Here is a 17,109-nt window from a genome sequence, read left to right on the forward strand (position 1 = left end):
ATTAGCCTGCTGCTTCTTTTTTTGATGAATTGCTACTGCTCCCTTGTGGCGCTTACATTTCAATGCGACCCAATACTACTTACATTGATTTAAAGAAATCCTACCCCCCCCCCCATCTGGGTTCAACATACAACACTTTATATTCAATCAAATGCATACGCTATCGGAGATATCATGTGATTCGGAATTAAATGTGTATTATTTTCGATCAGGCGTTCAATGCGGACACCCTAGCTGTCAAATTAGTCAGCGGTCCTACTGGTCCTTTTTGTTGCGAACTTGCGACTGTGTGAGGTCATGTACCACCTTTGATATAAGCCAAAATTGAAATATTCTCTTTGTTAACATAGAAATATCAACCATTTCGTGATGATGGGCGGTAAATCGAGCACCATAGCCGCCGGTGTTTGCGGGGCTCTGTTCGTTGGCTACTGCATCTACTTCGACAGGAAAAGACGGAGTGACCCCAACTTCAAGAACAGGCTGCGAGAACGTGAGTGTTGTCCACGTCCTTTGCAACCCGCTCCGGTCTCTGTTTGGGAGACCTGAGGTGCAACTAAATGCCCGAGCCAGGCCGAACTCGTTTAACTATTCCCAATTGGCGAAGTATAGATGCTTGCATGGTTACGTTAATGGTTTGTGCACTAGATCTGATTCATTGTCAGCGCACTGCTAACCACAAAAGTCCTGCACCTAACTAGCGCATAGCAACTCAACTCTGTTCTCTTATAGAGTTGAGCGTTTCTCTGCTAACTACCTCCTTTACTTCCTACTCACTCACAACAAGCGTTCTGTTAGTTGAATTCAGACATGGAAAGCTGCACCTACCCTGATTAATTAATTGATGGTGTGTTTTGAACTGTTATGTAACCTAAACCAACCATTCTAGGCTACTAGTCATATCAGACAGAGCTTGCCAAGCAGCCAAAATCCATCTTTCATACTGTAGCCCAGCTACAATTGTAGTCTAGTTAATGTGGGACTGGAATGTGATCTGTATAGGATTTTTATTGTGACATGCATCCATATGTGTATTCTAATCGGCTCCTGTATTAGAGCAACCTGGATATCCCTGGTGTTACTCTATCCAGGCCTACTACTCATGTAAGGCCATGGGTTGTCAGTACGAAGAAGCTGATAATGCGCCTACAGAGCATTAGACTGCAAACTTGAATGATGAGACTGCATAACTCATAAGGGGATATAAAATAAATACACCTCCACACACAACATAATGGCAGTTCTGCCTTGTCTTCTACCCAGAATCCCTCACTCTAATACAGGAGCCAATTAGAATACACATGGATGCATGTCACAATTAAAATCCTATACAGATCACATTCCAGTCCCACATTAACTAGACTACAATTGTAGCTGGACTACAGTATGAAAGATGGATTTTGGCTGTCAGCTGGCCACAATGCTTTATACACCTGCTTTACTGAATGAGCCATGTTCCTCTGTTAGCCTTTTTTAAATTGACCTTCCACTCTGGTAGTTAATCACTCTATCAGAAAAAAATAACTAGGATTGTTTGGCTAGTTGTCACTTGCTATTTAGCAGCTACACTTAAGTATTTCCTGATTCTGACCTGGGTAAACCACTTTATCAAGGGAAGGTGTGTGGATTATTTTGGAGCTTTGTTCAAAGCCGAAGTTGTACTTCAGGGTGTCAATTTAGGATGTTAATGGGACTTCCTTACTGTTCCTAATCATAGTTTTTCAGGCAATCCTACAATGAAAGACTAAGTTGTCTAAGTACAAACAGGAGCAATCCCCAAAGCTATTTATATTAACAGTGATTGTGTTTACCTCTGCCCAAGGGAGGAGAAATCAGGCGGCTGCAAAACAGGGGACAGGACTGTCAAAGGTGAGTAAAATCCCCTCAATGTACTATTTCTATTCTTCCTCAATGAACACACGTCTAAAGAAGTCATGTCTAGTACACTTCAGATGATACCTTGTGGAAAATAATCTCCAATGACCTCAAGTGGAATAAACAGGATATCTTCACTGGCATGTATTGGGACACGGCAAGGTGATGGCTGGGTATGACTGATTTGAGACTGGAATTAGTGCATTTATTAACCTCTTACACTTATGGTGGCGCTATTTCATTTTTGGAAGAAAAACGTTCCCGTTTTAAACAAGATATTTTGTCACAAAAAGATGCTTGACTATGCATATAATTGCTACTGTTCGAAAGAAAACACTCTGACGTGTCCAGAAATACAAATATCTTCTCTGTGCGTGCCCTTTAACGTGAGCTTCAGGCAAAACCAAGATGATTTGGCATCCAGGAAATGACAAGGATTTTTGAGGCTCTGTCTTTCATGATCTCCTTATATGGCTGTGAACGCAAGAGGAATGAGTCTGCCTTTTCTGTCGTTTCCCCAAGGTGTCTGCAGCATTGTGACGTATTTGTAGGCAGATCGTTGGAAGATTGACCATAAGAGACCACATTTACCACGTGTCCGCCCGGTGTCCTGCGCCGAAATTGGTGCGCAAAAGTCACCTGCCAGTATTTTTCCATGGGGCACAGAGAGAGAAGCAAGCTTCCAAGAACTGCATGTCAATGAAGAGATATGTGAAAAAACACCTTGAGGATTGATTCCAAACAACGTTTGCCATGTTTCGGTCGATATTATGTAGTTAATCCGGAAAAGGTTTCACGTTGTAGGTGACTGCATTTTCGGTTGTTTCGGTAGCCAGGCGCAATGTAGAAAACGGAACGATTTCTCCTACACACAGACGCTTTCAGGAAACACTGCGCATTTGGTATGTGGCTGGGAGTCTCCTCATTGAAAACATCAGAAGCTCTTCAAAGGTAAATGATTTTATTTATTTGGTTATCTGGCTTTTGTGAAAATGTTGCGTGCTACATGCTACACAAAATGCTATGCTAGCTTTGCATACTCTTACACAAATTAGTCAATTTCTATGGTTCAAAAGCATATTTTGAAAATCTGAGATGACAGTGTTGTTAAGAAAAGGCTAAGCTTGAGAGCAAACGCATTATTTTAATTTTATTTGCGATTTTCAGAAATCGTTAACGTTGCGTTATGCTAATGAGCCTGAGGCTTAGTCACAATCCCGGATCCGGGATGGGGAGTTTCAAGAGGTTAAACCTTTTGTCTGTACAGTGGTACCGAATTTCAGTCAACACAACTGTATAGCTCCCCAATGGAAACAGACCTACTCGACTACACTCTTCTCTCCAAAATCTGTTACTTAAGGCCCACATACTTGACTCGTACAAGAATGGTTCTGTGGCGAACATGCCATTGTTTTCCAATGGAGGAAGTGCAAACCCAGCAAGAACGGCTGTGCTGAGCTAGGCGGTGCGTTAAGAGTTCACTTAAATTGAACTCTTACCTTACACCTGACGAAGCCTCGGCGGATTGCCCCAACTCATGTGAATAGGCATTTTATTCTTCCTGGAGCATAGGCCATCGACGAGCTTTTCCACCTGTCTATGTTTTAGTTATTTCTTGACCAATGAAAAGAAAAGTGTGTGTTGTGGAACTCTTGCAGCTCCCAGACCTGAAGGATGCTGAGGCGGTTCAGAAGTTCTTCCTGGAGGAGATTCAGCTGGGAGAGGAGCTGTTGGCTCAAGGTAAACCAGTCTTGCTTACATTGACATGACTTAGGCTGTGTGTGACTCTCTATTCCCCATATAGGTCTGCTAGTGCACTTTTACCAAGCGATGACCCCATATAGTACACTACTTTTTACTAAGCGATGACTGCATGTTCCCCATGTAGTGCATTACTTTGGACCAAAGCATTGACATCCTCCCCCACTACTTTCGACCAGTGCAATGACGCCTTGTGCCCCATAATGCACTACCTAATTTACTTTTGACCAGAGTAACGACACTGTTCTCCATATAATGTACTGCTCGTTTTGTCAATCTAAACCTCTTTGCGCTTGGTATTCCGGTATAGGAGATTACGAGAACGGCATCGAGCACCTGACCAACGCCATCGCCGTGTGCGGCCAGCCCCAGCAGCTTCTCCAGGTGCTGCAGCAGACTCTCCCTCCACCAGTCTTCCAGATGCTACTCACCAAACTGCCCACCATCAGCCAGGTACAGTCCTTTTCTCTACTTCAAGGTCATTTAGCAGACACTCCTACCCTGGGCTGCTTACAGTAAGTGCATACAAGCAAGGAAGCTAACGTATCTAATATGTAGTCAGAACTGCAATCCTATTCAAAATTGAGCTTGTGTAACAACCCCAACACTAACCGTCAGCCAGGTATAGTGCCTCTCATACATTTCAGGGTCATTTGCAGTTGCAGGTTCTGAAAAGTTATGTTGCGCTGTGCTATTAGCATAACCATTGCCACAATGTGTGCAACACAGTCTGCTACAGATTACTTTTTAGTGCCCGCATCTGCAGCGGGTACGCTTCTATTCAGAGCAATTTACAGTAAGTGTATTCAAGCAAGAAAGCGGAAACCAACTAGGGCTGGCCAATATGGCCTAAAAATTGTATCTTTATTTCTAAACATTGGTGAGTCACAATATACCTTGATTTTATTTTTAAACATTTTCCCTAAGCTTTGTTGCACAGTTAAAGGTCAATACACCTCATTTCAAACAGTCAGCAATAATCTTAACTGAATTCAGGGCTTGTAAAATTATAACTAAGCTAAATATGATCTTTCCACAACCATAAGACTGACTAATAATTTAATTATTTGATTAATAGTTTAACCTACTTAAAAATATATATAATTGATCTGTTTTTCATGTCTGTTTATGAAATTGCATTTATTTATTTTTTACATATTTAACCAGAATCATGCACAATGACCAACTTCTTGTAGCAGGCATAATAGGAAAATTTAACACGGGTCTCGTACAATCACTCCAGCACATTAGCTGGCTACACCCACGTGCTAGTGAGTAGCCAGCTAATGTTTATTTGAAGTCTGACCAACTTGAATCTATTTGCTAGCCAACAAGGTAGAACAGTTGAACTTATTTAGATATCGAAATCAAGTGGCCTACCTGGATAAACCAATGCTTATTTCTCAGAATGAGAATGAGTTGCCAATTCCTAATGTATTTTTATGCACATTTATAAAAACACAGACTACACAGCTAGCACACAAGTCTGTGGCTGAAATGCTGCTAGCGGTACCGCGCGTGACAGACTGAGCATGAATTTTCCATCATATTCATTGATACTCATTTTAGTAGGGTTTGCTCTGTACTACATTGAGAGTTGACACATAGAAAGGTTAAGTTCTCGTCTATTTCAGTAAAAGTGTCTTAGCATTTCGGTGTTCCTATGACTGGTTGTTGGACCAAACCTCAAATGCTGCAAACAGCGAGTTTGACTTCCTCTATGGCAACAATTAGTTTATTTCGTCTTTGTTGTGAGGGGCTTGGCGTCTGTGTGCTAGTGGGAAGGTGCACAAGGAGCGAAGGAGATGAGACCAAAAAGACATAAGATTCATCCAAATAATAAAACCGTAGATTCCTGCGATACAGGCATCTGAACATTTAGCAAAAACAAATTTGGATCTCGCCCAGCCCTAAAAACCAGTTGTATTATATGCTAGACAGAAGTACAATCTGATTCAAAAAAACAAAAAAATGGTCACGTGTTTAACAGATGTTATTGTGGATATAGCGAAATGCTTATATAAAAAAAATACTGCAACGTTGCTTACAGCTGTTTTAGTTAGTTGTAATGCTATTTAAGTTTTCTAGTCTACGGCTCTCGGGATGAGTTCTCTTCAGGAGAAAGTTTTTAAAGCTTAGGCGCGATCAAATTTAGAAGCACGGCTGCCCACTATCGGCACCATTTTTTTTTTCAAGAATGAGTTTAGGTAACAAACATGTCTGGGACTGAAACACGGCTCATGACTTTGGTGGAGCTGTATGTGCCTCCGAGTACAGATCCAACATACTGCTTTTACCTATCAAACCTTGTCAAAAATTACGATGGTCTTTCTAACATGATGAAAGGCACCCACCACACTGTTTAACAATCTTCAGTCCTTTCAGGGGCTGTTGTCTCAACCATAGAGTAGGAGTGCTGTTTTTAGGGCCAGTTTTTATCTTGAGTAAGAACATGGACAGAGGGGACCTGAGCCCGTATACATAAAACATCTGAGTAGGAGAAGATGCTTTTTGAATATGGGCCCTGATCCTAGATCAGCACTTCTATTCTGACTCTTTTATGATTATGGTCCGAGATCAACAACGATGTGGAAACTGGACACATTTTGCATGTTTATGGCTTTAGAATTTGACGTTATTTCCCTCTTTCCTGCAGCGTATTGTGAGCGCACAAGGTAGCTTGAATGAAGAGGACTTAGAATGAGGATCGTCGCTGGAAATTTCTCCTCGGAACCCTCCTATAACGGAGTGCCCCTAGATGCTGATCTTGGGTCAGTTTTGTATTTCCCCCACTAATCGTTAAGGTTAGGATTGGGGAGGGGAAGGTGATCCTAGATCGGTACCTCGGGGAAAGTTAATCCCGGTGCTCCTATAACCAATTTTCTAGACAAGTCAGGATAAGAGGTTAACTTTTTTTTAAATCACTTTTTGGAGGGTATTGAACATTCTTTCGCTGATGTCCAAATGAAAGAAACATGAACCCATCGGACAGCATTTTTATTGGATTCATATGCAGTTAGAAAAATACATTGTTTTGCTTCTCTTAGTGGTCGGTCTCTCGAAGGTGTAGCAATATCATCCCTGCAACCACTCCCACGTTTACACAGCTCTGGGACCATATGTATTAAGCGTCTTGAGTAGGAGTGCTGATCTAGGATCAGGTCCCCCTCTGCCCATGCATTCTTATTCATTGTGATGTAAAAGGGAAATGGATCCTAAAAAAGCATTCCTACTTGATACATATAGCCCCTGTATTAAAACCTATTTCTACAAACTTCTTAGATCACATGTAGGAACAAGGAAATTGAACGACTGTCTCAATGTTGTTGCTTCATTGTATTTAAGTTATTGTTTTGATTTCAGTCCGACATGCAGATACTTTAGAAAGTGGTTGAATGTTCTGTTAGGTCATTAAGAGGTTGTTCCTCTTTGTAAGAAATCAAAATAAAAAGGTAAATGACACTTGTTTCTAAAACTTTATTTAGTCTCTCAGCTGTTAATGTCCAGAATAGTTAATGAATGTTTCCCCTACCATTAGGTGGGACCACCGTTGGAAGTTTACACACAGTAGCCAAATACATTTAAACTGTTTTTCACACTTCCTGACATTTTAATCCTAGTAGAAATTCCCTGTCTAAGACAGTTAGGATCACTTTATTTTAAGAATGTGAAATGTCAGAATAGTCTTATTTCTTTCATAACATTCCCAGTGGGTCAGAAGTTTACATACACTCAATTAGAATTTGTTAGCATTGCCTTAAACAATTTAAACTTGGGTCAAATGTTAGAGGTAGCTTTTCAACAGGCTTCCCACAATAAGTTGGGTGAATTTTGGCCCATTCCTTCTGACAGAGCTGGTGTAACTGAGTCAGGTTTGTAGGCCTCCTTGCTCGCACATGCCTTTTCAGTTCTGCCCACAAATCTTCTATAGGATTGAGGTCAGGGCTTTGTGATGGCCACTCCAATACCTTGACTTTGTTGTCCTTAAGCCATGTTGCCACAACTTTGGAAGTATGCTTGGGGTCATTGTCCACATGGAAGACCCATTTGCGACCAAGGTTTAACTGATGTCTTGATGTTGCTTCAATATATCCACATTTTTCCTGCCTCATGATGCCATCTATTTTGTGAAGTGCACCAGTCCCTCCTGCAGCAAAGCACCCCCACAACATGATGCTGCCACCCCTGTTCTTCACGGTTGGGATGAGGTTCTCTGGCTTGCAAGCCTCCCACTTTTTCCTCCAAACATAACAATGGTCATTATGGCCAAACAGTTGTATTAGACCAGAGGACATTTCTCCCAAAAGTACAGTCTTTGTCCCCATGTGCATTTGCAAACCATAGTCTGGCTTTTTTTTATGCCGGTTTTGGAGAAGTGCCTTCTTCCTTGCTGAGGGGCCTTTCAGGTTATGTCGATATAGGACTTTTACCGTACCTGCTTCCTCCAGCATCTTCAAGGTCCTTTGTTGTTCTGGGATTGATTTGAACTTTTTGCACCAAAGTACGTTCATCTCTAGGAGACCGAACGCGTCTCCTTCCTGAGTGGTATGACGGCTGCGTGGTCCCATGGTGTCTATACTTGCGTACTATTGTTTGTACAGATGAACGTGGTACCTTCAGGTGTTTGGAAATTGCTCCCAAGGTTGAACCAGACTTGTGGAGGTCCACAATTTTTTTTTTTTGAGGTCTTGGCTGATTTTCTTTTGATTTTCCCATGATGTTAAGGAAAGAGGCACCGAGTTTGAAGGTAGGCCTTGAAATACATCCACAGGTACACTTCCAATTGACAGAAGCTTCTAAAGCCACACAATTTTCTGGAATTTTCCAAGCTGTTTAAAGGTACAGTCAACTTAGTGTACGTAAACTTCAGGCCCACTGGAATTGTGATACAGTGAAATAATCTCTAAACAATTGCTGGAAAAATGACTTGTGTAAAAGTGATGTCCTAACCGACTTGCCAAAACTATAGTTTGTTAACAAGAAATTAGTGGAGTGGTTGAAAAACGAGTTAATGACTCCAAACGAAGTTGATGTAAACTTCCGACTTCAACTGTACATGTTAATATTTACATACATTGGGTGCGATAGCCCCAACCTAAAAAAACAACCGTTTCAACTGGAAATGTGGGTAGGCATGGATGTTACATCAGGAACGCTTACACACCATCTCATGATATAACTCCACTGACATGTTAATTGTACAACACATTTTTATCTTCTTTAACAATATCAAATTAATTTACAAAGGCACAAAGCACAGACCATCAAATGTGTACGACCTGATTCCTTTTCCTCGGTTTGAGTTTCTTCTTCAGTGCTTTCACCTTTGCTTTTTTTCTGTTTGGGTCGGCCATCTCACCTTTGAAGGAAGAGGGGCCTGTGGGGGCTTTCGTTGCCTCACCTAGACTTTTCTTGAATGGCTTCCCCATCGATTTCATTTGAGGCCCCTTCCCCTGCGGCCTCCCGGAAGATTTGTTTTGGGGACCTCCCTGGCCCGGTCTCTCCTTAAATCCCCCTTTCGTAGGCTCCTTCCCTGCACCCTTAATCTCTCTTTCTTTCCCTCTGGGACCTCTGTGCACCACCTTCGTCTTCTCTTTCTCCTTCTTCACTGACCTCTTCACCCGGACCGACCTCCCGAGGAGTTTTGAGCCGTCTAGTTTCAAGGCCAGCTGGACAGCATCGATGCTCTACAACAAAAGCGTTAGCTGTTAGAGATGATGCAGGTACGGATGGAGGGGGTGTAGTTAGAAAATAAACTGTGTGCTGCTGCCGTATGGGACTTAGCCAGCTCAGTAGTGGGACTTAGCCAGCTCAGTAGTGGGACGACTGCTGAAATGCATACATAACTGCTTCACACACATCTCTGAGCAGGTTGGGTGCGTTCTTTTTCTCACCTCGAATAAGATGTAGCCGAAGCCCTTGCCCATTCCAGAGTTCTTGTCCCGCACCAGCCGCACCCCCTCCACCTTGCCACACTCCTCAAAGTGCTGTCGCAATGGCAATTCGTTTATATCTGCAAGTTAATACAGTATGAGCCAAATAACGTGCATTTTATTGTTTTCCTTTTGGATGAGACGTTCACAGGAAAGTAAACCCTCTTCTAGTTACTCACCGAATGGTAGATTGCCAATGAATATTGACCTCTTGTGATCGTGCTGAAAGTCGAAACGATTTTATTCAATGTAGCAGCATCCTTGGTCAAACAAGTTTATACAAAAATCAAAGGATTAAGCTAATGTCAATTTATCACCTTAACTGGATCAAACTGTCAGCAAGTGCATTCTATTGCCACCAAGTATACCGATCTTAATGCTAGGCAGGTGCTGTGCTTTTTAAAATATCAAGTGTCATGGGACACTTACCAATGAACTTTTGGAGACCCTGTCGACTCGGATGTGAAAGTTTTTCTCAATCTCCATGCCGTTCCTGCAAGAATTAAAGTAATACATATTAACCCACAAGGGCCTAAAGATAACACTTGATATGTTAATCTCTTGGACAGACGCAAGTAACACATGGTAACGTAGCATCTGTCAACTGACTGGGATTTGACGACGAATGAGGAACTTTGTTCCTACACCTGCATTGCTTGCTGTTTGGGGTTTTAGGCTGGGTTTCTGTACAGCACGTTGAGATATCAGCTGATGTACGAAGGGCTATATAAATACATTTGTTTCGATTTGTTCTGGTACGCAGATTTTGACACTGTTCATTTAGACAAATCACGATTTCGCAGGTGCTCACATTTTCGAATTTCAGAAGGGAAATGTAATAGACATCTGACGCAAAATTAGGAAGACTTTAGTTCTGGGTTTACGAGATTATGATAGCGTAAAACAGCCATGATACAATTCAAGTTGAATGCTTGCCAGTTGCTGTACCTTTCCAATGCCTTCTCGACTCCTTCTTCAGCTTCGAAAACCACGTAGGCATTGATGCTCTGCTTCTTGGGGTGAACGTTGCGTCTAGAGAAGGAAAGCAACAACAAAAAAGTTCTCAAATGCACGCGTCATGTTACCACGGATACTCCCATTCAATCAGTGTTAGCATTTCTCATGGTAAAAGGACAGGGAAACTTACTGAATAGCTGCTACTTTGCGTGACATAGATGGATCTTCTCTTACCTGCAAGGAAAATGACATGTTTTAGCTTCACCGATCAGGGTTGAGTCTTCAGAAAACGTTGTACTATTCAACTTTCATCCATTACTATGAAGCATTCAGGAAGTTCTACCCTAGTGGAAATCAAATTTTATTTGTCACATACAACAGGTGTAGACCATACAGCGGAATGCTTACTTACAAGCCCTTAAACAATGCAGTTCAGAAAATACCTCAAAGGTAAGAGATAAAAATATCAAAATTAAAGAGCAGCTGTAAATAACAATAGCGGGGCTATATACAGGGGGTACCGGTACAATGTCAATGTGCGGGGGGCACTGTTGTCGAGGTAATATGTACATGTAGGTAGAGTTATTAAAGTGACTATGCACAGATAACAGAGTAGCAGCACCGTTCCAGAGGGGGGGCAATGTAATTAGTCTGGGCGGCCATTTGATTAGCTGTTCAGGAGTCTTATGGCTTGGGAGTAGAAGCTATTTTGGCGTCTCTTGGACCTAGACTTGGCACTCCGGTGCCATGCGGTAGCAGAGACTATGACTAGGGTGGCTGGAGTCTGACAATTTTTAGCGCCTTCCTCTGACACCACCTGGTATAGAGGTCCTGGATGGCAGGAAGCTTGGCCACGGAGATGTACTGGGCCTTACGCGTTACCCTCTGTAGTGCCTTGCGGTCGGAAGCCAAGCACTTGTCATACCAGGCAGTGATGCAACCCACCAGGATGCTCTCGATAGTGCAGCTGTAAAACCTTTTGAGGTTCTGAGAACTCGTGCCAAATCTTTTCAGTCTCCTGAGGGGGAATAGGTTTTGTCGTGCACTCTTTACGACTGTCTTGGTGTGCTTGGACCATGTTTGTTGGTGATGTGGACACCAAGGAACTTGAAGTTCTCAACCTGCTCCACTACAGCCCTGTTGATGAGAATGGGGGCGTGCTCAGTCCTCCTTTTTCTGTAGTCCACAATCAGCTCGTTTGTCTTGATCACATTGAGGGAGAGGTTGTGCTTGCACCACACGGTCAGGTTTCTGACCTCTTACCTATAGGATGTCTCATTCTTGTTGGCAATCAGGCTGTTGTCACTGTTGTCATCATCAAACTTAATGGTGTTGGGAGTCGTGTTTGGCCGTGCAGTCATGAGTGAATAGGGAGTACAGGAGGGGCCTAAGCACGCAACCCTGAGGGGCCCATGTGTTGAGGATCAGCGTTGCGGATGTGTTGTTACCTACCCTTACCACCTGGGGGCGGCCCGTCAGGAAGTCCAGGATCCAGTTGCAGAGGGAGGTGTTCAGTCCCAGGGTCCTTAGCTTAGTGATGTGCTTTGTGGGCACTATGGTGTTGAAAGCTGAGATGTGGTCCATGAACAGCATTCTCACAGATGTTAATTTTGTCCAGGTGTGAGAGGGCAGTGTGGCGTGCAATAGAGATTGCATCATCTGTGAATCTGTTGGTGTGGTATGCAAATTGGAGTGGGTCTAGGGTTTCTGGGATAATGGTGTTGATGTGAGCTATGACCAGCCTTTCAAAGCATTTCATGGCTACGGATGTGAGTGCTACGGGTCGGTAGTCATTTAGGCAGATTACCTTCATGTTCTTGGGCACAGGGACTATGGTGGTCTGCTTGAAACATGTTGGTATTACAGACTTCGACAGGGAGAGGTTGAAAACGTTAGTGAAGCCAGTTGGTCAGCGCATGCTCGGAGTACACATCCTGGTAATCCGTCTGGCCCTGTGGCCTTGTGAAGGTTGACCTGAAAGTCTTACTTACATCATCTAACTCACAAATAAGCACTCACATTGTCTGATGATGGGTATGAGATTAATTTAATTTAATACAGTGAATGGAGTACTTACCACTGATCGAAATCGAATGCTTTCAATGGCTCCCTGATCCTTGAAGACGAGCTGTAGTGTCTGAAAAACCAAACACAGAAACAACATAAGGCATATTTGTATTTTCACTTCGATCACCATTTATTTGCTTTCAAATGCTATTTGAACCCAGGTCTACTTTCAACATACCTAAATGAGATTATGTTCACTGCTTATAACTCAACTAGGACTGGGGCTGCTGTTACCTTCTTTGTGCAGCTGGCAGGAAGGTTGCCGACAAACACTGTTCGTTTCTGCTTTACCCTCTCCTCTGCAATTTGGGCTCCAGTCCTCTGTTTTTTTGTCTGCCTCTCCTCCTCCTCTGTCGCACCCCCTTCTCCCATCTCAACAGCTTTCCTTTTAGTCTCCTTGGGCATCTTTGGGACCTGTTCATCTTCGTCAGCATTTTGTAATGCAGTTTCTCTGAAAGCAAGAGGGAGAACTTTTATCTATCAATCTACATCTCTTGCAGCATATTATTTTGCATATCACATATTGTTTCATTTTTAATCGCTCACCTGTTTTCTAGACTTAGGTCTGCAGCTGATTTGTCCTTTGCGGCTTTCTTTGTTCGTTTCTGGTGGTTCGGGACTTTTGTGACCGCACCTTCCTTCAACTCCACGCTCCTCGGTTCAGGCTATGAATGGAATACATTTTTTTTAACAGAATTTCACTCAGTTGGCAAATACAGAAGATTCTAGCAAGGGTACACGACTCGGTCCCTCAAGCTCTCTAGTTCTGTTGGTTTTTTCAGGTAATACCTCCCCATCATTTTGGAAAGGAAAGCTAAAATGTGTGTTTCTTAGTGGGTAGGTAGGAACTCCGTTTCACATTATTTCAGAACCTTTTCTCTACTGAATATGGCCTTGGTTTCCTGGAAAACAAAAAGTCAGCTGGGCTGCAGCGTTAAAAGACCCGAGCTGTGCATCCTTGCCTTGGACTTATGGGCTTACCTTAGGAGCAGGAACAAAGAACAGAGTGTCAACTACTGGCGCAGCTTGGAACAATGCAGATAACGATCCGGAGCTGGATGTAGACTCCTTTGGAAACAAGCTGCCTGATACTGATCCCACTACATAGTCCAAGGACTGTTTGTCCACGGATGGCCCCTCACTAAGGAAAAACAAAAGAACATTGTTAGACTTAATAGATACAGCAGCAGTTTGTTCACTACCACAGTTGTTGGGTAGCTAGAGGTGCATGAATGCCAAAATACGTGTAATATTATTATTTATTTTTTTAATCCCCCTTTTCTCCCCAATTTCGTGGTATCCATTTGTTAGTAGCTACTATCTTGTCTCATCACTGCAACTCCCGTACGGGCTCGGGAGAGACGAAGGTCGAAAGTCTTCCGTCCTCCGATACACAACCCAACCAAGCCAAATCAGATCAAATTTTATTTGTCACATACACATGGTTAGCAGATGTTAGTGCAAGTGTAGCGAAATGCTTGTGCTTCTAGTTTCCGACAATGCAGTAATAACCAACGAGTAATCTAACTAACAATTCCAAAACTACTACCTTAAACACACAAGTGTAAAGGGATAAAGAATATGTACATAAGGATATATGAATGAGTGATGGTACAGAGCGGCATAGGCAAGATGCAGTAGATGGTATTGAGTACAGTATATACATATGAGATGAGTATGTAAACAAAGTGGCATAGTTTAAAGTGGCTAGTGATACATGTATTACATAAAGATGCAGTAGATGATATAGAGTACAGTATATACGTATACGTATGCGTATACAGTCAGTGTGTTGGCAGCAGCCACTCAAGCCGCACTGCTTCTTAACACAGCGCGCATCCAACCCGGAAGCCAGCCGCCCCAATGTGTCGGAGGAAACACCGTGCACCTGGCAACCTTGGTTAGCTTGCACTGCGCCCGGCCCGCCACAGGAGTCGCTGGTGCGCGATGAGACAAGGATATCCCTACCGGCCAAACCCTCCCTAACCCGGACGACGCTAGGCCAAATGTGCGTCGCTCCACGGACCTCCCGATTGCGACTGATTTACGACTGAGCCTGGGTGTGAACCCAGAGTCTCTGGTGGCACAGCCCTTAACCACTGCTCCACCCGGGAGGCCCTAGTACGTGTAATATTTACACATGTAATATTTATTGCTACAAAGACAGCTTGCTGCCCTTGTGATGACTTCATAAGCATTTCCTGAACTTCCAGAGGTAGCACACTAAGGTAGGCTATTCAGTGTCAATGAGCTGCCAACCTAATTGTTTGCGAACAAACATAAGCAATTTACTGAACAAAAATATAAACGCAACATGAAACAATTAACGTTTTCACTGAGTTACAGTTCATACAAATGATATCAGTCAATTGAAATACATAAATTAGGCCCTACTCTACAGATTTCACGACTGAATACAGATATGCATCTGTTGGTCACAGATAGGGGCGTGGATCAGAATACCAGTCTGCATCCTGTGTGGCCTCGTAACACAATACATCTCCTTCGAATAGCATTGATTAGGCTGTTAATGTGGCCTGTGGAATGTTGTCCCACTCCTCTTAAAATAGCTGTGCTAAATATGGCGAGACCTGGAGCATGCTGTCGTACACGTAGATCCAGAGCATCCCAAACATGTTAAATGGGTGACATGTCTGGTGAGTAGGCAGGCCATGGAAGAACAGAGACATTTTCAGCTTCCAGGAAGTGTGTACGGAGCCTTACGACATGGTGCCGTGCATTGTCATGCAGAAACATGGTGTTGGCGGCGGATGAATGTCACGACAATTGGCCTCTCGTCATGGTGTCACTGTGCATTCAAATTGCCATCGATAAAATTCAATTGTGTTCGTTGTCTGTAAGTTTATGCCTGACCATAACCCCACCGCCACCTTGGGGCACACTGTCCACAACATTGACATCAGCAAACTGCTCTCCCGCACGATGCCGTACACGTGGTCTGTGGTTGTGAGGCCGGTTGGATCTGCTGCCAAATTCTGTAAAACGACATTGAAGGTGGCTTATGGTAGAGAAATTAACATTAAATTCTCTGGCAACAGCTCTGAATATTCCTGCAGTCAGCATGCCAATTGCAAGCTCCTGAGACATCTGTGGCATTGTATTGTAGCAAATCTGCACATTTTAGAGTGGCCTTTTATTGTCCCCAGCACAAGGTGCACCTGTGTCATCATATTATTGGTCACATACACATATTTATCAGATGTTATTCGCGGTGTAGCGAAATGCTTGTGTTCCTAGCTCCAACAGTGCAGTAGTATAACAATTCACGTCAAATATACACAAATCTAAAAAATAATGGAATTAAGAAATATATAAAATATTAGATTGAGCAATGTCAGTGGCTCATATGAGATGATTAAAGCAGTATGTAAACATTATTAAAGTAGCCAGTGATTCCAAGTCTATATAGTGCAGCAGCCTCTAAGGAGCAGGGTTGCGTAACCGGGTGGAAGATGGCTAGTAATGGCTATTTAACAGTCTGATGGCCTTGAGATGGATGTTTTCAGTCTCTCGGTTCCAGCTTTGATGCATCTGTACTGACGTTGCCTTCTGGATGATAGCGGGGTGAACAGGCAGTGGCTCGGGTGGTTGTTGTCCTTGATGATCTTTCTGGCCTTCCTGTGACATTGGGTGCTGTAGGTGTCCTGGAGGGCAGGTAGTTTGCCCCCGGTGATGCGTTGGGCAAACCACACACAGCACCCTCTGGAGAGACCTGTAGTTGCGGTCGGTGCAGTTGCCGTACCAGGCGGTGATATAGCCCGACAGGATGCTCTCAATTGTGCATCTGTAAACGTTTGAGGGTTTTAGGGGCCAAGCAAAATTTCCTCAACCTCCTGAGGTTGATGAGGAACTGTTGCGCCTTCTTCACCACACTGCCTGTGTGGGTGGACCATTTCAGATCATCAGTGATGCGTACGTCGAGGAACTTGAAGCTTTCCAACTTTCCGTTGGTGTTGATAAGGGCATGCTCCCTCTGCTGTTTCCCGAAGTCCACAATCATCTCCTTTGTTTTGTTGACGTTGCGTGAGAGGTTATTTTCCTGGCACCTCTCCCAAGGCCCTCACTTCCTCCCTGTAGGCTGTCTTGTCATTGTTGGAAATCAGGCCCACTACTGTTGGGTTGTCTGCTAACTTGATGATTGTGTTGGAGGTGTACATGGCCATGTAGTCATGGGTGAACAGGAAGTACAGGAGGGGGCTGGGCACGCACCCTTGTGGGTCCCCTGTGTTGAGGATCAGCATCTGGGCTTGCAGCCTTGCGGGGGTTAATACGCTTAAATGTCTCACTCAAGTTGGCCACGGAGAAGGAGAGCCCACAGTCCTTGAGCGTCGGTGGCATCCTCAAAGCAGGCGAAAGTGTTTAGCTTGTCGGGAAGCAAGACGTCTGTGTCCGCGACGTGGTTGGTTTTCCTTTTGTAGTCGAGGATTGTCTGTAGACCCTGCCACATACTTCTGTGTAATGATCATGCTGTTTAATTATGTTCTTGATATGCCAC

At 43.5% G+C, this 17,109-nt stretch overlaps 2 protein-coding genes across 2 annotated transcripts; one reads left to right on the forward strand and one right to left on the reverse strand.

Moving 5' to 3' along the window:
* Positions 1 to 256: 256 nt before the first annotated feature.
* On the forward strand, positions 257 to 7,098 carry LOC135522077 (mitochondrial import receptor subunit TOM20 homolog). Its single transcript, XM_064948002.1, has 5 exons — positions 257 to 493; positions 1,823 to 1,869; positions 3,534 to 3,615; positions 3,947 to 4,089; positions 6,293 to 7,098. Exons 1-5 carry the CDS (start codon positions 370 to 372, stop codon positions 6,338 to 6,340), a joined length of 444 nt encoding a protein of 147 aa, XP_064804074.1. The 5' UTR covers positions 257 to 369; the 3' UTR covers positions 6,341 to 7,098.
* Positions 7,099 to 8,892: 1,794 nt separating this feature from the next.
* LOC135520316 (RNA-binding protein 34-like) lies at positions 8,893 to 16,614 on the reverse strand. Its single transcript, XM_064945766.1, has 13 exons — positions 16,445 to 16,614; positions 16,314 to 16,398; positions 15,468 to 15,589; positions 13,575 to 13,734; positions 13,140 to 13,258; positions 12,828 to 13,044; positions 12,604 to 12,663; positions 10,717 to 10,760; positions 10,518 to 10,601; positions 9,999 to 10,062; positions 9,749 to 9,791; positions 9,531 to 9,649; positions 8,893 to 9,323 (listed from the first exon to the last, which is right to left on the reverse strand). Exons 1-13 carry the CDS (start codon positions 16,612 to 16,614, stop codon positions 8,901 to 8,903), a joined length of 1,710 nt encoding a protein of 569 aa, XP_064801838.1. The 3' UTR covers positions 8,893 to 8,900.
* Between the last annotated feature and the right edge of the window lie 495 nt (positions 16,615 to 17,109).

Source organism: Oncorhynchus masou, chromosome 4, assembly GCF_036934945.1.
Source record: "Oncorhynchus masou masou isolate Uvic2021 chromosome 4, UVic_Omas_1.1, whole genome shotgun sequence".
In the NCBI taxonomy this organism is placed as follows: Eukaryota; Metazoa; Chordata; class Actinopteri; order Salmoniformes; family Salmonidae; genus Oncorhynchus; species Oncorhynchus masou.